Raw genomic sequence first — 23,007 nt, forward strand, 5'->3', positions numbered from 1 at the left:
GAGGCCCAGAGGCCTCCAGGCTGCCCCCGGCCCTTCTTCTGCAGCGGTGGAGAGGAGCCAGGGCTCGTCCTCCTTGCTGCCACCGCAGTTTAAGGGCCGGGGGCAGCTTGGAAGCCCAGAGGCTTCCAGGCTGCCCCCAGCCCTTCTTCCGCGGCAGCAGGGAGGACGGGGCCTAGCTTCGTCCTCCTCACCGCCGCCGTGGTTCAAGGGCCGGGGGCAGCTTGGAGGCCCAGAGGCTTCCAGGCTGCCCCCAGCCCTTCTTCCACGGTGGTGGGGAGGATGGGGCTTAGCTTCATCCTCCTCGCCGCCACTGTGGTTCAAGGGCCAGGGGCAGCTTGGAGGCCAAGAGGCCTCCAGGCTGCAGCCGGCCCTTGTACGGCGGCGGCGGGGAGGACAAGGCCAAGCTTCATCCTCCTCGCAGCTGCCACCGCGAAAGAGCCGGGTGCAGCCTGGAGGCCTCTGTGTAATAGGAACTTGCTGCTTCCCAAATTAGCACTGAATTTGAGAAAGGTAAGCTGCTCTTTTAACCCCATGTGATAAGGTCCTATATTTAGGACATCATAAGATTAGGACCTGAAAGGAACTAAAATTGATTACCAAACTCAGGATCATATTTTTGATTTCTGTGGAAGGTTGTGTAACTGGACAGTGAAGAAAGCTGTGTGAAAAGCAATAAACTCAACTGAAATGTGGGGCTGGAGGAGAGTTCTACAGATGCCATTTTATAAGATATCATATGAATGGGTCCGGGACAAATCAAGGCTGAGCTCTTTGGCCATGCTATACTTTGGCCATGTCATGACACGAGTCACTAGAAAATACAATAATGCTTGATAAGGTGAAAGACAGTAGGAAAAGAGGAAAGCCACATCATTGATGAAAGCCACAGCCCTGACTTTTTGAGACCTGAGCACAGCTGTTAGTAACAAGATGTTTTGGGGTAACAGCAACAGTGGATGCAGGTCCAACTGCTCATCCACAAACATAGAAATTTCTGCTTTCTCCATTCTATAGTACAAATACAGAGATTAGTCAAAATATGAGGTGGGTGGCCATTTCAAATCAGTATTAACATACCCTCCAACTGTCTCAGTTTGGCAGTGACAATCATGATTAATCTTCTGTTGACCACTTTTTCACTGCTTTTAGAATGTGCCAGTTGTTTTCTTTCATTCTCCTCCTCACTTCCCCCTTTGTCCTCAGTTTACTTCAGCTGCTGCAAACTGAGTTCAAAAGTCAGAGTTACTGAACAGGGAGGAGAGGATGGGTAGGAGGGGAAGGAATCATGCCCTTCCCAGTAGTCTCCAGCAAAAGCAAATTGTACAGCTTTTCTTAGCTTGTCTGTTCCTCTTCACTAATAACTTTTGCCATCTTAGTCACAGACTGATGTTGCCATATGCGTCCCAGTTTTCCTATGTGAAGTGTTGGAAGATATGTAGATGCACACTATGTCAGTGTGAACATAAAAATCAGCCTGTTATTATTCCATATATGTTTCAGTTTTCATGTGAAATGTTAGAAGGTATGTACTAGCAGAACAACTAGCAATGGTTAGCCAAAGTAGGTCTTAATAAGTTGTGAATGAGAGGATACAGTAGATTGTCAAACCGACAGAAGAACACTAGCACAAAGCACTGTATTTCAAGCCTGTAAACTGACCCAAATTGGGTTTCAACTAGCAGTAGAAACTTTGCATTAGTGGGAAGAACTCACCAAATACCATCCAATGTACTTTCAGCTCATATTTTTATATGGAGCAGATTTAAATTCTATTGAAGTATCATTTTTGTTAAATTTGGAAAACTAGCTAATCCAAGTCAATTATCTGTTCATATTTCACTCTTGTGGAAAGTAAGTAACTAAGGGAGCAATGGTAACTTTGCCTTTTAATGGCTTGGCTTCTTTTTATGGAAAATAAAAAGCACAAAATCTCCAGCTGTACCATTCCAAACTGACATAGTTGCCAGCAGAAATCCAATTCAATTACAATTCAATTATAGCTTCTTTTAAAAATGCATTAAGCTCTGCACCAGCCAAAGTGAAACATTTTTAAGTCTCATTGATTCCAACGCACAAGATTTAAGCACATGTGTAACTCTTCCATTGAAATCAATGGGGGTTGAGAAGTCGAGTGTAGTTAGGGGTGCTTATGCTAGCAACATACTAATTAGAGGATGAAGCAGAAGGTCAAATGTCCACTAATACATTTCTTCATTACTCACTCTGTCTTTGGAACTTCTTTTCTCAGCCAGTAGAAATCAGACTGTGCTGCATGTTTACGGGTCTGAAGTACATTGCCGAAATAATCCGTTTCTGAAAACTTCATCTGGGAATGGAATAGACTATAAGGTTATGCAATTCTAACCAACAGCTTCAAGGGGAAAGATCAAAGAAGAATAGCTTTCATGCTTATAAAGCAAGACATCCTGAATCAAACCCTTTTTTATTTTCAAAAATAATTATTTATACTACAAAGCTAATTCCTGAAATATTTTCCCACTATGAATGCTAATATGCAGTTCCCCACGAGGTTGCTATTAACTTGTAGATTATGGTATTTCATTTCATAAATTTTGAAAAAGTGAAATGTTTCCATTAAACTACATGGAATTTCTCTGCCTACATAATTTCTATTTAATCAAGAAATGTTGTTGGTTTTGTTTCATGATGAAAAGAATTTTCTGCTTATATGCATGACTGTAAGGCTAGAGTCTTATGCTCACTACCTAGTGGGACTTAATTCTAAAAACAAAATAAAAACACAAATTCACAGAATTGTGCTTTACACATCATAAAACTGGCAAATATTGGGATCTTAGAAGGTGGGATAATGTAAAAATGTATTCATTTTACTTGGAAATTCCAGTCAACAAGATGGTTTTGGCTAATACCTGGTTCATTACAAAACTTTTTTAAATAGTTATTTTATAGATGCTCCCAGGATCTAGATATCTCAGATAGTACAAACATTTTAGTTGCTGTTTATGATCCACATAAACTGGGCAATATAAAAATAAGGTATGTGAGGGCAGCTGAATTTTAAAATCCCAGCCTTGGGCCCTACATGAGCAAAGAGTTAATAATCCTGACAAGGGTAAAATAAGCCAAAGTATACATTTAAACATGAAAGGTTTACAAGCTAAAGCCCCCAGAAGATATAAAATTGATCTCCCTCCAGAGTTTTGATACTCAAAGCAGCTATGGGATTTTTAATTTTTTTTAATTATATCCTTCAAGGGCTAATAAATATTTTATTACACTGAGGAGACAGTCAGAAAAATATAACTGCTGGCAGGGTTGGTGCTGGCAGGGTTGGTGGCTCAGAGAACTAGCAATTGGATATAATGCTGGGTCACACTTTAAGGCTCAGAGCATGCTGCTAAAGATGTTAACATCTAATTGCTGCAAGTGGCCTGTTTGGAAAGAACCTGAAACTTTGCATAGTCTCCAAAATGTGGAACATTGGTTCAAATAAATTTATATTAAAATTAAAGCAAATGACACACACCTAGAAACAAAGACACACATTGGCGGGGTACAGACCGCCGCTTTGCAGCGGTCTGGCGCCGCCGCCAGAAGGTCCGCGGGGGAGCCGGAGCCTTCAGACGGCCCGACTCCCGCGCGGACCGAAAAAAGAAGCTCCAAAATGGAGCTTCTTTTTGCGTCGCGTTTGCGACGTAGCGAGGCGCCAGGGGCGCGCTCGCTACGTCAGCAGCGGCGCGACGCGTCTGGACGCTGTGCGTCCGATACGCAAAGATGGCGGCGCCCATGTAGAAAGGGCGCCGCCATCTTGTACGCATTGACTACGTATTAGGGTTAGGGGGGTGCGGAAGCACCGCCTCTTCCTAACCCTAATACGTATTCAATACGTATTTTTTGGCGGTTTGTAACCCGCCATTGTGTTTATATTTGGAATATTCTGAAAATGCCACCTACGTTTCTTATATCTCAGAAATTGAGTTAAAATGTGCCAAAAATTTTAATTTTAAAAGACTGTAAGCTGTTGAGTTAAAACTTGCAAAACTACCCACCTCTCTTCTCTTATATTTTACAACGCAGGGGTTTTAAAACTGCATTTCTGTTGCTTTAAAGGAAACATGGGAAACACAAATGTTGGTCAAAAAATGCTAAATATTAAGAAGGCTTCAATCAACAGAAAATCAATTTTATTTAAGCACTTAAATGCATACTTGAGAACTCAATCTCATTCCCCCCCCACCGCCGCCCCAAAGGGCAGTGGACTCTGCACATTCACTGGGGTCAGGAGCACAGGACCCTCATAAAAGTGGAAAAACCACAAATAAAAGAAAACACTATTTTATTTTACCTGAGAGAACACATCTCTAGGAAACTCTAAGTCATCCAGGGCAATTCTATGATCAAGATCTGGCAGAGGTTGACCTTGAAATTGTACTGGAGGACCTACAAATGTCTAGAAAAGTATTCTCTCTAAGAATCTCTAGGTTCCCCAGCATGACTTTTGACAGAAGTTGACAACAGAGTCACCCAAGACGACCCAGAGAGTCCTAGAGATAACATATTAATCAAATATGTGAATAATCAAATCTGCAAAAGTCAAAGCCATAAATGTGGAAGGTCAACTGTAGTGTACTTGAAACTATCCTCCAGTTTGTTTGCCAGCTTCTATTTGCTCCATCCTCGCTCTGCATGCCCATTCTCTCAATTTCTCTAAAAATAAATGGTACCAGTGCAGAGTATTTCTGATGAAATCTATAGTACACGTATGGATTAAACAAGTTAAAAATGCAATTCCATGCATGTTTACTTTGGAGTAAATCATACCGAAATGCTGTTGAACTGAGAAAACACATATGAGATTGCACAGTTCGCAAATCATTCATCAGAAATGGGGTTGCCAAATCTCAAGGCCTGGCTCTGAGAGTCCAGTTTTCATGGGTCATCTCCAGGTAAGAAGCAAAGGTGCAAATTCTCCAGTTTTGAGAGGCTTAGCTCCAGACAAGAAGGATGGGCTGTGGGTAAATCTCCAGACCAGATTGTATAGCACCACCTGTCTACAATTTCTAAGGATTAATTTATTTGTTTCTGCAACTTATATAGACTCTGGGGTAAGACTGCCATATACCAGTCCCTTATATGTGGACATATAACTTGTATATTATGCTAATTATTATAATTATGCATATTATTAATTTGCATTATGATTATGCTTATTCAACACATTAATCACTGCTCTTTTTCTACCATTTTTCAACCTCAGTACCAGTACCATGCTAAGAGCTCTTTTCTTCTTCTTTCTCCCTCCACAGGGAGGCTTCCAAATAGCCCTAGAGAGACTGTTTGGAAGTGAAGCTCTACTGTGTTGGCTAGCCCTAGGCTCAAGCCCCAGACACAATCATTACATATTGCAAAAACATCTATACTTGCCTTCTTTCTTTTCCTATGTTTTGAGGGAAGGAGGAGAGAATGGAAGGATAAGGTAGCACTGCTACCCCTGTGCAGCAGCAACTGGAGTCTACGGGGCAGGATGAAGCTTCTGCCAGTGCTGCCAGTTTCCTGCTTTATTGTCACTGCCACATTTTAACCTACCCATTGGCTTGCAATGAAGGAGAAATCTGGAATTTTACTGGTTTAACGTCCCCAGCCGGCCAGGACAATTTTTAGTTCCTTCAATCTGGGATTTTCCAGGTTTTCCAGGACAAATGGCAATGCTGCTCGGGGAGGGGGGTGTCTATATATTTTGTTAGTTTGCTCCTTCCCTCCTAATCCCTGTGGCCCCAGGGATCATGCTATGCTCTGCAGCCACCAAGTAGGTTGGATTAAACGTTCACTTTTACCATTTTTGTGCCAGAAAAAAAGGAAAGCTCAGAGAGACTTGAGCGGTCAAATGTCACTAAAACAGCTTGGGGAGCAATATGATACCCAAGGGTCACATTTCCACACTGTCCCAGGGCAGCTATTCATTTGATACACCTCACTTATTTTATCACAAAATTACAGTTACATAACCACCACATATTTGGAACTAATGAAACTTTTAAAATACAGTGGGAAAAAATCAAATATTAATCTTACTTAGAATAGACCTACTGAAATTAATTGGGCTTGTTAGTTCGTATAATTGAAGACATACTCATTTCAGTTGGTTTAATATGTGTAGAACTAATACTGAATTTCTAAGTTTAGTACTGTGTGTGTGTGTGCACGCACCATCAAGTTGCCTGCAGTGGCCCCATGAATTTCATAGCGTTTTCTTAATATTGCATAATTTAGCCAACAGAAATAGTATTGATGGATGCATTTAATATGCACATGTGTTAATTCCTTTTTTTAAACCAATTTATCCAATGTGATTCAATTTTTGGCTGTTTGAACTTGGAAAGAAGCCAGGTTGTCTAAGTCACCTGTTTTCACCTTCCTCATCTGCAGACTTCTTTCCTATAGAAGATTAGCTGTGGCTGTTGTCTTGTCTGGCTTTAAATACCTGTAACTATGAAGTTTCACACTACAATGGTTTGATAGGATGTGAACATAAAGCAATAAAAGGAGTGACTTATTATCACTTTCCAGCCTGGTTTAACTGCCACAGACAGAACTATGGCCTCAGTGAAGTCACTGTGTGGTGTATTTCAGACTACTTCACTGAAATATTTGGTAATTTAGGAGGAAGAATATGACTCAGAAAATGGATTGCAGCTGCCATTAATTTGCTCCAGTGACACAGTTGACAGTGATCTGTGTTTTGTGTTAAAGATACACATTGTATTGACTGCTAAACAAGCATTAACTATAGACATAGTGAAGGCTTCCCTGTATGGATTATGTTAGGCTTGAAGGACTTACTCATCATCCTCAATTTAAATTAAAAAATACTTTATTCTCTGGAGTTGTGGTGCTTAACAAAAGACTCATATAAATAAATGTGGGAGATTAAGCAGAATAGAAGTAATATGTAGGACAAGGGAAAGTGTTATCGCTAAAGGCATACATACATTTTTAGAGAAGTAATGAAGCACTTAGAAAGTTAATATCCATACATTTCCAGTGGGACCTGATGTGTCAGTGTGTGAGCCATTCATGTCTTGGGCAATATATCCTGAAATCATGACTCTTTTGAGACCAAAATTCAGTTCTGAATCAAGTCTCAATCAAACAAGCAGTGTAATTTTTATGTCATCATCATTATAATTATTGCCATGATTATCACTTATTCACATCATTATTTGATTATTCTGGCTAATTACCTAGTTATCTAGAAAGCTAATATCAAATAATCATTAGGAACATCTATACTCTGTGTACACACATGTCCACTAAGTCTCAATTCAATACCAAGCCAAAAGAGACAAAGGGCTTTTCCAGAATGGGATAGAGAAGTTCCTGCTCTTATAATACAGCTCCTTGGGTTTTGACAGTTGTCATCTCCACCTTCATTCCATTCCATTCCTAAGAGATTTTGTGGATTTGCACTAGACCTCTTCTAAAGGTTTTTTTAAAGTGTGATTTGCTTATGTTGTGATATTATTTTGAAGGCCAATCTTCTCCAATGTTTTTTAAGTGCATCTTCACTAATGTACCATAATGCTAAAAAAAGTAAGAGAGAGAGGGGGGGAGTGATGGATTTTGTTGTTTTTCTGGTATATCTCAGAATTAAAAGAAAACCCATTTAAGGGTAGGTATAAAGTTGGAAGCTGAGGCTGAGAATTGCCAGGAAAAAGTCCAGGATGGCAGAAATATGATTTGGAAACTTTAACAAGCTGAGAACTGCAACAACTATTACAACTTTCCAAGACATTTGCCTCATATGAACGAATCCGTAGTCTCACGGCTGACATTGATGACACAGAAATTATGAAGCTTGTACTTGTAAATTGTTGTTTGAGGCATGTGCAGGTTGGGTCTCTCTTATCCAGAATTCCAAAGTACTCCAAAATCCATAATTATCTACATGGGTTGCTGAGATAGTGACAGCTTTGCTTTCTTACTGTTCAATGTACAGAAACTTTGTTTTATGAACAAAATTATTTTTAAAAATTGTATAAAATTACCTTCAAGTTATATATCCCATTAATAAGGTATCTCATTATGTATACATAAATATTCCAAATCCTCCCCTCCCACCTATAATTTCAAACATTTCTAGTCCCACACATTTTAGTTAAGGGATACTCAGTCTGTAATATACTGTATACAGCTTCTGGGGGGTCATGGAAATAAGAAGCTATTCCAAGTAGTAATATTTTCTCTACTGAATAGCTACATAATAATAATAATAATAATAATAATAATAATAATAATAATAATTTATTTATAGCCCGCCCAATCACGTAGAATCAGGGTGGGTTACAACAGCGAAAGAATACAAGTCAAATAAATATAAACATTAAATACGAAATATACTCCTGTAATAATAGGAGGAAAACATTATTTAGATCATTGCTACTCAAATTGATGGTTGCCAGTTTGTGAACCATCAGCTACCAGTACATGGCAAGTTTCCAGAAAAGAGACAAAAAGTTATAACTATGGCATAAATATAGTACTTGTCCCTGGCCTATGGGGGGGGGGAATTGCTGGCCACCCACATCAGATAGCCTGAGAAGTACTGAATAAATTATTGTGATTAAATTACATAGCTTGGTACACACATAATTTGGAATTGTGGTTTTCAATTAGTCTAGCTCAAACACCTTTCAAGTCCATTTCGCATCCAGATTTACTATACCTTTAATTATGCTGCAGACTACCTATATACCCTAAATACCTAAATATTCTAAAAGCACCAGATGCCATCTGATCTTGGAAGCTAAACATGGTCAGCCCTGGTTAGTTTTTGGATGGGAGATTGACAGCAAATATCAGGTGCTGTAGACTATATTTCAGAGAAAACAACTTGAAACACCATCTCTTGAGCATTCCTTGCCTAAGAAACCCTTATTGAAGTCATAGTATTGGCAGAAGTTGACAGGGCACATGAAAGCACGTACACATACAATCTCATACTATACCACATTTATGGTAGTGAACTCTTCCTATTTAGAGCACTTGTATCAGGAAAGGAGGAAGTAATAGTTCCAGAAGATGAAAGTGAAAGAGATAGATGAAGACAGATAAGAGAGAGGAGCTGAATATAGAAGTAGTTGTACAGTGCAAGTGGAAACATCTTACTCTCATTCTTCACCTTCCTCTGCTAGAATTTAAGTGCCCCTTTATGTTATGTTGTGAGGAAGACCAGCTGGTGGAATTTCTTGTGAAGAATGGAAGGTAGGGCAAGATATCTAGATGTACATAGAAAGTTAATGCAGGCTGTCCACTCTACACATTGAGATGCACTGTGAATAAGATGGACAATTCATTAGGGTGGTCAAACTTTAGCCCTCTAGCTGTTGTTGAGTGCAACTCTCATCAGCCTTAGTCAGCACTGCCAATAGTGAGAATCAGCTGGACACTTCAATCCAATAACATCTGGAGGTCCACACTTTGCTAACCCTAGTAATGAGGGAGATGAACTCACACATTCTACTACTAAAAAATGTTACCACCAAAGTACGAACCTAGACATAGATGTTTATCACACTATGCTCTTAAAGAGGTACTATTCCAGTGTGACTCCTCTAGCAGCCTCCTGTTGCATGCTGGGATTGGCAGTTTTAAGGAGCTGAACTTCTCTGCCTGAGAATTCTAAATACCCCTCCAATCCCAGCATGCAACAGGAGGCAGCTAGAGGAGTCACACTGGAATAGTACCTCTTTAAGAGCTTGTCTGATAAACACCATAGACAAGAGAAAAAGACAACTAGGTATGCGAGCAAGGAGACAATTTAGTCATGAACTGATGATTTGGGAGAGCATGTGTAGACATTCACCAAGCAGAACATCAGTTGCAGGCCTCTAACTGAAGTATATAACTGATTAATAGTGTTAGAGGTTTTACAAAACTATTTTTCTTTTCCCTTCAACTCAGCCTTTAAAACAACCTGCATTTTGAGCCTCTACAGGACATAGATCTATTTTAATTATTTTGTTTGTTCTGCTTGTGGAAATCATAATTGCAAGTAACTATAAGTATAATACAAATAACACTTACTGTTTTTATGCCTTCCATAATATAGGTATCATTTGTTATAAATTCAGGGTAACCCACTTTCGCCAAAACAGCTTTTGCCTTTGGAAAGAAACAAAAACATTATGGTGACAATTACATTCATTTAAACCATGAAGTGATCTTATTTTTGGATCACAGGAGCCCTCTGCAGAGGTTCACTCATATTTTTTACACAACCATGGCAACTACAGAGTATGTGAAGAGAGACTACAGAGACTACAACACCCAGAATCTCCCAGAATCAAAAAGGTGTTTTTTTTTCAAGTTTGGCTAGCCACTTTTGTCTCAAATATGGTGAGAGATATTATATTTTATTTAAAACAAGTAATTATTTTTAAATTTGCACCAATAGATATAACCTTCATGCCATTTCTGACTTATAGTGACCTGACAATGTACGTGGGATTTTCTTGGCAAGAGTTATTTAGATGATATGTACCACTGCCTTCCTCTTAGGAAGCATGACTTGCCCAAGGTCACCCAGTGTGTTTCCATGGCTGAGCAGAGTCCTAGGCTGCATCTGCACCACAGAAATAATGCAGTTTGACACTGCTTTAACTGTCATGGCTACATCCTATGGAATCCTGGGGTTTATAGTTTGTTGTGGCAACGGCCATCTCAGAGAGAGGCAGCTAAATATCTTACAAAATTAGAAATCCTAGATTTCCATAGCATTGAGCCACAGTATGTCAATTAAAGCAGTCTCCAACTGCATTATTTCTGCACTGCAGATGCAGCCCTAGTCCACCATTCAAACCACTATATCACAGTGGCTCTATAAACAATTTAGCACATGCACATTTTATAGAAGTCTATGTCATCTTTTGTCCCTTTTTAATAATGCATAAGTCATCACTCTAATGTAGAAGCAGGCACTGATCCCTTAGCATGCTTACAATCTAACTTTTCCACCAAAACTTGAAATATTCATACAGAGGTATATTGTACATATGGACACTGGAAATTCAAAGGGGACAATGCCTGTGGCTGCAGTCTTGATCCAGTTCCAACCCTACTATTAGGCAAAGTGAGGTAGCACCTCAGTCAACAGGTTTGCACATTAAGGAAAGGCATAACATTGTTAATGAACTGATTTATTATTATAGTGGATTTGTAGCAGTAGGGACACAAAATATGTTTGTATTTTGTCTTGGTTGCAAAATAACTTCACCAGCTGGGTACAAATGCTATACACGTTGACTGTTGGAGGGCACCATTTGCTGTTCTGCCTCTGGGAGCAAAACATTTTGGGCTAAGTCTTCTTGGCCCTAGGTTTTTCTTTCCCACCTGAAATTAAAATCTTCTACCTGTGAAATTACAATTAATTGCAACACAGATAATTAAGATGTGACAAAGTGAAGAATACAGATGGGGAATTAACAGCAGGAACAGATGAACTCTTAAGCAAGAAAGATCCCATTGTCATGCAAATGTCCTCAGTGACAGAAAAACAATGAAAGACAAATGGTGCACAGATGAAAACAAAAAACAAAGCAAACCATAGCTGAAGAGAATAGTTGTACTTTGGTTGCAATCCCATAAACACTCAAGTGGGAGTGAGGCCCACTGAACTCAAAGGGTCTTACTTTTCAGAAGTCAAAAAAACATAGGAAGCTGTCTATTTTTTACTGAGTCAGACCATTGATCCATCTAGCCCAATACATCCAAATGTAGCTGGTGATAGCCCACCAACATTCAGGCAAGCTTCTTTCTGAGCCAGGAAACTAGGCCTGATGCTGCTTACCTTCCCAAATAAGATGGGATTTAGTGCATTTAGGGTGTTGTAAGGACTGCACTTTTGCTATTGCCTTCCTCTTAGGCTTGAAAGAGTGTGACTTGCAGTGTTGCCAACAAGCCTCAAAGATATTTCCCCGCACGTTTGACCAAAACACACCGATTCCCCCCATATCACACCAAATATTCAGTCAAAATTCCCAGAAAATTCCCATAATGTTAATATGGCGGATCTTTTGCAAACAAATGTAATCCTAATTGAATAAAAATAATTGTAACTTATTTCAACTCTCAAAATTACCATTAAAACCAAACAAAGAAGTTATTTTAAGATATTTATTTTGATATGAAGGGGGTCCAGGAGGCTTTGTGCCAAATAGAAACGTGTTGGGCTGCAACTGCACTGCAGAAATAATCCAGTTTGACACCCCTTTAACTGCCATGGCTCAGTGCTATGGAATCCTGGGAATTCTAGTTTTCTGAGATATTTAACCTTTTCTTCTCTCAGCAAACTCTGGTGTGACAACAAACTACAATTCCCAGGATTTCACAGCACTGGGCCATGGCAGTTAAAAGGGTATGAAACTAGATTGTCTCTGGAGTGAAGATGCAGCCTGAGTTGGGTCCAAGACACACTGCAGAAATAATCCAGTTTGAGACTGCTTTAACTGCCCTGGCTCAGTGCTAGGGAACCCTGGGAATTGTAGTTTTGTGAGACACTGAGCCTTCAGTATGAGAAAGCGCTCTGGTGCCACAACAAACTACAATTCCCAGGATTCCCTAGCACTAAGCCAGGAGAGTTGGTTTAGCTTTCCCTGAGGGCGGGGGGCGACCACTGTCCTCTCTCTGATTGGCTGTTAGTGTGACTCCAAACAGGATTGGTTGCTCTGTAGCCTGGCTCTCAGAGGGAGTCAGGGGCTGAGAGAGAGAGAGAGCTTTTTCTGAGGGCAGGGGTGGCGACCACTCTCCAGTCCTCTCTCTGATTGGCTGAAAACTGTTAGTGTGTGACTCCAGAGGAGGCTGGAGCTGAAATGTGCAAAAGTCACCAAATCTGCACTGAAATAGAGCCAGACACCAAAATCACACCAAAAGCTCTTTAAAATCCCCATTTTCATGTGAAAGTCACCAGATTCGCAACACTGGGTGGGTTTCCAGGGCTGAGCAGGGATTTGAACTTCATCTGCCAGAATCCTAGTCCAGTATAGGGTTAGATGGACCAATGGTCTGACTCAGTATAAGGCAGCTTCCTGTGTTACTTTGGCTTCTCAAAAATAAGCCATATTGATTTCAGTGAGCCTAGTTTTCCATGATAGTTGCAGAGCCTTGTAAATATTTGCATACTGTAGAGTACATATGCAAATATTTACAATTTTTAATCTTACTGCTGTTTGATACAGTTCACCAAAGCCATATAATGAATACTACACTGGCATATTTGAAGCTTATCGGTGATCTTTCTTCTTATATTCACCTCAAGAAATCAAGAAAGAAGGATCTTGTTTAAATTTCAGCTGTGTTGGCTGTTTAAAAAAGCAAAGTAACTCACAAATGTCTTGCATGTACTCAAAAATAGTAATTTGATTTATTTAATGAAGCAGCCTTTGTGTTGTATCCACATAAATAACCTTGCTAGCATTTTATTATTATTATGCAAATACAAGGAACAACAGAAGTTATAATAGTTGGTGAACTGGTGCCTTCCATTTTGCAACTTGATTGCATCTTCAGTAAAAAGAATCTGAGGATTCACTAGGTCAAACATGGTGGAGGATTTACGACTACATCCATCTCTGGGGAAGGGCTGGGTGGGCGTTTTAAAGGTTCCTCAGCCCACAGGTGCCCTGGGAGCTGCCTCTGCTGCTGCTGTTATTGTTGCTGCCACCACCAGCACAGCCAAGGTCCGATTACATCAATCACTGACATCACTGTACACATTTCAACACAGAACAAGACCGCATAATGCTATTTATACTCTGGTACTTTTTAAAAACACATATTTTATAATAAAAATAAATTCTGTTGATTTTACTGGCTTTATCATTATATGTTGATCAATCCTTAGCATCTTCATGTAAAGCTGGAAACCCTAGACATAGCTTGGACATCAGTGTTGAAAAGATGGAACTAGAGAGTATAGCAGTAGGATTTTCAACCTTTACGTGTCCTGTGTTCACACAAAAAATGTAGACAAACGAATTCCATTTACATTTCTCTGTAATTCATAAAGAAATGTATATTGTATATACTCATGTATAAGTCTAGTAATTTGAGTCAAAACATTGACCCAAAAAAAACCTCAGTCGACTTATCCACGAGTCAGTGTATGGACTATACTTGAACTCTTATTTAAAAAGGAACCATTCCCTGATGAAACTCAAGAGTGTAATGTGTTCTGGAAGTACTGACCTCCTTCTACTCTCTCATCCATCCAGCCTTTAAGGCAATCACAAACCATTATGCCTGCTGGAATTTTGTATCTTTGGCATCATTTTCCTTTTCTTAATCACTTAGTTCCTTTGTTAAATGCCCCTAGGTTTTACCCTTGACTTATCCATGGGTCATATAAAAATCCACAATTTTGTCCCCAAAACCTGCCCTCAATCTATACATGAGGTCAACTTATAGTCGAGTATATAGGGTAAACGGGGAAAAAGATAGGCAACTGATGTTTGAGTTGGGAGAATACCTTTAAACCTAAATCTGAATATTAGTTCCAGCCAGAAGAGATCCAGTGAATCAAAGGAATTTATATAGGTATCAAACTACCAATTTTCATTGGCGGGTTATAGACCGCCGCTTTGAGGCGGTCTGCCGCCGCCGCCGCTTGCTCCGTGCGGGAACCATAGCAGCCACACCACGCGGAACAAAAAAGGAGCTCCAAAATGGATCTCCTTCTTGCGGCGCCTCTATGACGTTGCGAGGCGCCGCTGGCGCATTTGTGACGTCATAGGCGCTGCGACACGTTCGGATGCTATGTGTCCGATACGTAAAGATGGCGCCGGCCGTGTGGAACGGCCGGCGCCATATTGTACGGACAGAGTCCGTATTAGACCCAGGGGTGTCTAGAAGAGACGCCCCTTTTTTAAAATGGGACGTCCTGCAGACATGAGGGATGTTTCCTTTGGTCTGCTATACACTCATCCCTCCATATTTGTGGATTTGATTATTCACGGGTTTGATTAATATGCTCTCTCTAGAAATATCTAGGTCCTCCAGTGCAACTCTATGGTTAACTTTAACTAAATGTTGCACTGAAAGACCTAGAGATTCCTAGAGAGAACACTCCACTAGGCATTTGTAGCTCTTCCAGTGCAGTTCTATGGTCAGTGTCTGTCGGACATTGACCACAGAGTTGCACTGGAGGACCTAGGGATTCCTAGAGAGGTGTCCTCTCAGGCAAAAACATGATGTTTTTGTTAGTTCTGGTTTTTCCATATTCATGGGGGTCTTGTGCCCCTAAACCTAGAGAATATGGTGGGACAAGTATAGTTGGATTTGGGCTACTAACAACTGGGTTTAGCATTCTGAAACTATCTAGGATCTTTTAACATCTTTATCATTCATGTTGACATTAGGCCAATTTAGACAGTCAAATCCTGGATTAATACACCTTTACTCCTCCCTTTATGAACAGGCATGTTCTCTTCCTCGCCACACCATACCAAGAAACGTGATCTGCAAAGATCAGTGACAGAGCATATGTTTTTCTCATTTAATACATTGGATCTTACTTTCAAGTTGCTTTTTTAAAAAAAATAAATAGGAAGGGATGGAAGGGTGTGAGTTTAACTTTCTGTATCTGTTAGATCCAATCTCAAACTTATAAAGTATCCTCAAAATGTGTGATCTTCTGAAGAAGAGTGTGGGTGAAATGCAGAACAAGAGGTGGCGGGGGAAAGCCAAGAAGGAAGGCAAGGCCAAGAAATTGTGACAAAATTGGAGCTATTTGTTTAGAACCAAAACATTCATTTGTTTAAACCTTTGCCCTCTTCTTGTCTCCTCTAAAGTAGGGAAGAGAGAGAAAACATTCCACTTAAATATCAAAATGGTCACTATAGTATGGATATGCACTATGTGAGCAACAACAAACATGCAGATTACAAAGAGATTCAGTGAGATCTACTTCTGACTAGACAGGAGGAGGATGGCAGGAATTTAGATATACTATTATTCTTTAGGTCCAAACTAATAGCTGCAAATCTCACCAGCCCCTCAAAGCATGGGACACACTGAAGCAGGGTTGGATGGAAAGCAGAATAGAAGGAAAGGGAGAAGTCAAGAGTGGCCATTCTTTTTTAATTGTTCACCAATCCCACGTTTTCAATTCCTTCCCAGCTATTCTTCTGCTGCCTACAGAACAACATGATACATTTTCTCTGATCCTAATTCCCTTTTTTCCACCTTGTAGTTAAAGCACTAAAACAGCTGGTGGAGAAGGAGGAGGGTGACTGTACAACTAGGATCTCCCAATGATTTTTGTTTTATTAATTATCACTCCCATATAGTTGCTTTGAATATCATGTAAAGGGTATTTATTTATTTATGTATTTGTCCCCTGGCCTACCTCTATCTCTGTTTCTGTCTCTGGACAGAAGTTAATACTATTGGCCATGCAATCTGGATAATCTGGGAGATTACAGTTCACAAAACCCTCATTTTTTGCTTATAGAGTTAGAATGGGTGGAGTGTGGGTCCCAGTACAGAGAGGAAAGAGCTAAAAATCTTATCCACAGTACTACTGCCTCAGCCCTATATCCAGAAAGACTGACAAACTAGTCTGTTGTTGTTGTGGGCCTTCAAATCATTTCTAGTTTATGGCAATCCTAAAGCAAGGTTCTTTTGGCAAGATTTGTTCAGACAAGGTTTGCCTTTGCTATCCTCTGAGGCTGAGAGTCAGTGACTTGCCCAAGGTCACCCAGTGGGTTTCTGTGCCCAAAGAAATTGAGAATTCCTACTCACAGTGAGAAAGGAATTGAAAATTCCTACTCTGAGTTTAGCTCTTAACCCTCCTAATCAATAACTGGCCATTTCATCTGATGTTCCTTTGAAACTATACTTTTGCAGTAAAGGATCATCATACTAGCAATAAATTAGTTATGTTCAAAGTAGAATAAATAGGTCTTTATCTAAACTCTTGCTATACAACATTACATTTTATTATTACCAATTAAGATGTGGCACATATATCACTTTACAAAGAAAATCTGACTTTGCTGTGACAATACTTCTGGAATAATCTACAAAAACACTGAAAATCTAATGAATGCATATGATCTATCTTTCTTTATTTTTAAGGACTATTTTTATATCTGAACTTCTTTAAGAAAAATTGAAAGCCACTGGAAAAAATTAGCATAAAATCTCATTTGAAAGCCGGAATCTTTCATAGCAATGTAATTGAGCATTTAATTGCAACAATGAATTTACTCTTTATGTATGTATCTATGTTCTCATTTTTCATGAAAAGTAGGCTATCAGAATACCATCTGCTAGAACTGCAGCATACATATTACTGGTATTCTGTTGATTCCAAACATGGAAGAAAAGGAAAGAAGCTGAAAATCTTCAACCAATTTACCATGCACATCCTGGGTAAACCACTGTAGAGTGAGTTGGGAGCCAATTTTCACTCCTAAGCCACACCTCCAGTGGAACACCACTGAGACCTAAGGATACTCCATCCATTTCTCAACATAAAAGAGGTGATGTTTTGTTACTTTTGCCTGGTTTGTTTTGGAGGGCATTTTGTATGGCTCTGGATGAGTGAGGGGAGTAGACTGCCACTTTTTTTATTGTTTTTACATTGGCGGGATACAAACCGCCATATAGTACGTATAGGATACGTACTAGGGTTAGGAAGGGGCAGTGCTTCCGCACCCCCCTAACCCTAGTACGTATCCTATACGTACAAGATGGCGGCGCCCCTTCTACATGGGCGCCGCCATCTTTACGTACTGGACGCATAGCGTCCAGACGTGTCGCGTTTACATGTGTTTACATCAGATAAATTCAGCTCGATCAAGCAAAGTGCAGCTGCTCGAGCAATGAGCGGCAGCCACTCTGTTCATGCTCAGAGACACTCTGCTCATGCTTTGAGACACTGTATTCCAACATCTGAGCTGAGCTACGAACCCAGGCTGCATCCACACATTTCATTCCCACTTCCAAGAGGGATTTTTAATTTTGAGACAGACAGACAGACAGACACACACACACACACACACACACACACCTTTTAATTCCAAGACCTATCTATCTATCTATCTATCTACCTATCTATCTATCATAATTTTTAATTCCAAGCCATTATATGTTCCTTTCTTTTTATATTAAACAAACCCCTTTAAGAGAATCCTATTTTGGGAGAAAGGCAGGGTATAAAATCAATCAATAAAAAATTATAGTGCAATAGTCCATCAGTGCATGGCTTGCATTATAAGACTTTATACCTTTATACATTTAAAAACAATTAAAATCACAGTAGGCTCAGAGTGCTACAGAATCATGGAATCATAGAGTTAGAAGAGACCCCTAGAAGGGCCCTGATTCAGTCCAACCCCATTCTGCCATGCAGGAACTCTCCATCAAAGCATCCCCATTGACATGCTGAAAAAGGGCCAGCTAACTGTATTTTATACTATTTGTCTTTTAAAAAAAGAGAAAAAACAAGGCTGGAAGGAAGCCTCTTGCCTTTTTGCATCACAGACCCTCCTCTTTTTTGTTGTTGCAAAAATCCAGAAATGACTGTTTTTGAAAACATGAGTCCATTCTCAGGAGAAATGTCCAGAGTAGAATCTGAGTCTCCTTTCTCTGGACTTCCAAAACCCCAAACTGACCCTGAGAGCATCTGGTCTGACCCCCAACTCAAGGAAACTTGGAAATCCTGAAGGTTTAGATCAATTACTGAATTATTGAATTATACAAGGCATAGTGGTCTCAGGGTTTTGCTGAAGCTCAGTATGCAGAAGCACAACATTATTTTAAAAATATTGTGCATTAAATTACCTTCAGTCTATGTCTATGAGATGCATATGAAACATACATGGATCCCATCTCCCAGTAAAATATCCCATTAGACATACTGTATATAAATATACCAAAATCTGAAAAACTCCAAAATCCAAAATACATCTAATCCTCAGCATTTGGGGTAAGGGATATTATTATTATTATTATTATTATTATTATTATTATTATTATTATTATACTATATTGTACATGGATATAACAGCTAAAAGTTAGAAGTCACCTTTTCTTTCTTTTATATTTCCTTTTAGAAGCTTCCTTCCTGTTTTCTTTCTTCCTTTCTCCCCTTCCTCTTCCTCCCTTTCTTTTCCTTCTTTTCTTCAGTTCTCCCTCCCTCTTATTCTTCCTTCCTTTTTTCCCTTCCTTCCCTTCTTCTTCCTTCTTCTGCAAAAGCACAAGGGAGGAAGGGGGAGGAGGAGGAGGAGGAGGAGTGGAAGCCGGACTCTGAAGGAAACGAAAGCGAAAGAAGTCACAGGGACTCCCTCCCTCCCTCCCTCCCTCCCTCTCTCTCTCTCTCTCTCTCTGAGCTTGCAACTGGCGTTCAAGCTCCTTCCTCCTTCCTCCTCCCTCCCCCCTCCATTAAAGCCACGGAGCCGAGGGAAAAGGGGAACTTTTGTTTTGTCTTTCCTCTGTTCCCTCGCCGTGGTTTTAATGGAGGGGAGGGGGGAGGAAGGAGATTGAACGCCCCCAGGGCCTGATGGGGGGGGTCCCCCCCCCCCCACCCCCCCCCCCCCGGCTACGTCCTTGCTGGCACCAATTGTGCCAGGACTGTGCCAACCAGACAGCCCACTCCCAAAGCGTCGTGCTGCTGTGGACCAAAATGTTCCACTGGCAGGAGCGGATTTAATCTGCTCCTGAAAAGTCCAGCCCCTGCCATCTCAGCACAGCTTCGGAGCAGCTTTGGGGCATATGTCATCTGAACACTATGCCCCCAAAGCAGCTGGAAGCTGCTCTATTTGGCCCATCAGTTTCACGCCTATATTGGCTCTTTAACATAATAAAAACCCATTTCTGTCTTATTATAAGGAGGCAGCCTACAGTCTCAGGTTTTGACCCTGAAATCCCAGGGCATGTGATGCTGCTGACCTGGAAAATTGATTAGTAATTAGAAGAATCACATGGCTATTACTAAATTTTAGAGATTGTCTATATTTAGGTTATCCAGCCATCCATCTATTCTGATGAACAAAAAATAACAGAGCAGGGGGGCGAGGGATGAAACAGCTCAGAGAAGTTATTTTTTGAATTAAAACTCCCAGATTCCTGAAGGTAGTTTGGCACATGTAGACCACAGTTTTAGCTTTTCATCTAGAGCTAAGATTCCCAGTGGAAACTAGAATAATAAAAACGTATTTTATTGTCTCATGTACTACAAAATACAAAAGTGGCAAAATCATGTGCCTTGCAAATGCTCTAAGTCAAAGGTGAAGAGGAGGCTAAAAAATTCTTCTAATTCTCAGTGGTTCTTCATTATAAGTAATATATTCTCAAACAGCTAAAAGAATCTACATTACAAAATATTATCATGAAATTTACTGTTCAATGTTTTTTTTTAAAAAATGTCAAATACTCATCTTTTTATATTCTACACTTACAAAGGAATCCACAGTTAAGCCATCAAACTGCGCTCTGCAAATTGCTATGATCTTTATAAATGTGTCTCATGGACCCACAACAAGTTAAGAAGCTGCTAAATATGGCAGTTTCCAAAGACTAGCTGATTAGAGTCATGCCAACATGCCAGGCTAAATGCCTAGGATGTGAGTGACATGTTGTTTCGTACCTACACGTAAAGGTCCAGGAAAATATGTAACATTTAATCTTCCCGAATATGGAATGAATACACACACACACACACACGATTAACAGATAGAATTAGCAAAAAGTTTCAGCTTCTCTCTAGTTCAGTTGCTGAATACAAAAGTAAGTTCTAAGCCAAAACTGTTTACTAATTTATTAAGTTCTACTTTTTAATCAATTACTCTAATATACATGTATATGTTTAGTATTATTGTATACTTTTGGGATCCAGTACAAACTTGTCAGAAGTTCTTTTGTTTTTAAATCAGCTGCACATACAGACACACATTTCTTAGAGTGATTAACAAACAACAATTACTTAATGAATTAACGAAATGTTATGGCTTCTGGCTCCTTTAGTTCTTAAAAAGAAAAGTGATCTGGATCTAAACTGGCCATTTAGAAAGCTATCTTGGATAGTGATTAAGCCTGACGGTATATCTGCAGTTAGCTGGAGCCACATAGGATGTGAGTTACCTCTAGCAAAAAATTTTTGTTAATCACTCTAGTTAATATGTATTATTAGTGATCAACTGCAGTCACTTGGGATGTAGAACAAATTTGTCAGAAATGCTGTTTATTAAAGAGGGGGGAGGGAGCATGTATCATATATATTTTATATATCTATGGCCAGGTACAGAGAGCCCAAAAAGGGCACTCTGCCCACGCCTTGTTTTGCTGCGTGAGGAAGCTGCAGCGGACAAACCGCATGGCTTCCTCGCACAGCAAAAAGAACCCGCAGTGCGCCAATGGCGCATTCGCGATGTCACTATGGTGCCGTACAGGGCACTGCCATAGTGATGTAATGGTTTGACCAACCAGACCTATAACTGCAAACAGATAGACAAATTACTTGATATGAACTGAAATTCTAAACATCTTTTTAGCCCTTGTTCTAGGATGGGGTGACAGATTGGTGGGAAGATTTAAACTACCCCTACCTTTGTATGGTGGACCTAACCCATATCAGGGATATGTGTGCTTACTTTCTGCTAAAAACATGCAAAATTTCAGGTGCATTAATGCTACACATTTAACATATAATAATAACAATAATAATAATAATAATAATAATAAATTTTATTTCTATACCGCTATTCCAGCAATCACATTGTTTCATCTGTTGCCGTAAAAACAACAGATTCCTGTGGCACTTTAAAGACTAATAAATGTATAATGGCATAAACCTTTGTGGACTATAACCCACTTCATGAAATACAACAAGTGTTACCAAGATTTGAAGTGTAGATATGGCACACAATCATTGGAGGTGGACAAAGAAGGAAGCTCCCAGTATTAGAATTACTGCTGCACTGTTTTGTGTAATGCTGCATTTCTGCTGACCACAAAGACTTTAGAATGCATATACATGGGTTGTTCTAACTATTCCACCTTCTTTTCCATGTCAAATGTGAGAGTGACCACAAGTGTTTCAATCTGATGCAATTGTATTAGCCTTATAGAGTTATGCTGGAGTCTGGAAATAAAATGACAGCTGGGAACCCTGGGTTAAATACAATTTCCTTTCCCTTCACCAGTTTCCCACAATCTATCTGCACAGTGCTCAGGTTATTAATGGAACTGACATCCCTTTTCAACTGACTGAGCACTGGCAGCAGCCAGGTAACAAGGGAGAAGCTGACAGCAGCAAATCATCTAACACCAAAAGATAAAAGATAACCAAACGCCTTATGGCAAATAGTTTCAGATCAAGCCAAAGAACAGGAAACAAATCATCTGGCTACTGTTGTATCCATGGGTGTTTCATTTCATTTCTTTTTCCTTTCACAAAACTGCTCAAATAATAATTGGATTTCTCCCTGACCACCACTGTGCTCCAAGGTGGGATAGTTGGTGTCATCAAAAGCTAGAAGCACAATGCTTTCAAGCACTGGTCCCAATCACTCATCATACTTACCAACAGCACCATCCATTCCAAGTTCCTCAAATCCATTTCTTCCTGTTTGGACTGTGGGGAATCTTTGACCTTCCAAATGTTTTGGACTATAATCCCATACCATCCAACATTTCACAGATGAAAACTGGGACATTTCTGGCCAAGCAATATCAGAGTGTGGTCAATAAGAAGAAGAACATATAAAGTAGGAAAGGCTGCAGCTTTTGTCCAAGCCTACTAGGAAGAGTAAGACTTTGTCACCTCGCCTCCTCTCCCCCATGCTGAGTTAACAGAGGGCAAACTACTTTTGCACTTTGAATACCGTTTGCAGCAATTAAAGCAAACTGGGGACAAAGAGAGAAAGTGGAAGGAGGAGACAGAAACTGGGATGTAATACCGTTTGCAGCAATTAAAGCAAACTGGGGACAAAGAGAGAAAGTGGAAGGAGGAGACAGAAACTGGGATGT

At 39.9% G+C, this 23,007-nt stretch overlaps 1 protein-coding gene across 1 annotated transcript in view; it reads right to left on the reverse strand.

The window, feature by feature from the left end:
- The window catches only part of PHEX (phosphate regulating endopeptidase homolog X-linked), a 150,742-nt gene that overhangs the window by 33,401 nt on the left and 94,334 nt on the right, over window positions 1–23,007 (reverse strand). The window contains 2 exon segments of the mRNA XM_042461085.1: window positions 2,223–2,326; window positions 10,066–10,143. Of these exon segments, the coding sequence (XP_042317019.1) occupies window positions 2,223–2,326; window positions 10,066–10,143 (182 nt within the window).

This window comes from Sceloporus undulatus, chromosome 3 (assembly GCF_019175285.1).
Source record: "Sceloporus undulatus isolate JIND9_A2432 ecotype Alabama chromosome 3, SceUnd_v1.1, whole genome shotgun sequence".
In the NCBI taxonomy this organism is placed as follows: domain Eukaryota; kingdom Metazoa; phylum Chordata; class Lepidosauria; order Squamata; family Phrynosomatidae; genus Sceloporus; species Sceloporus undulatus.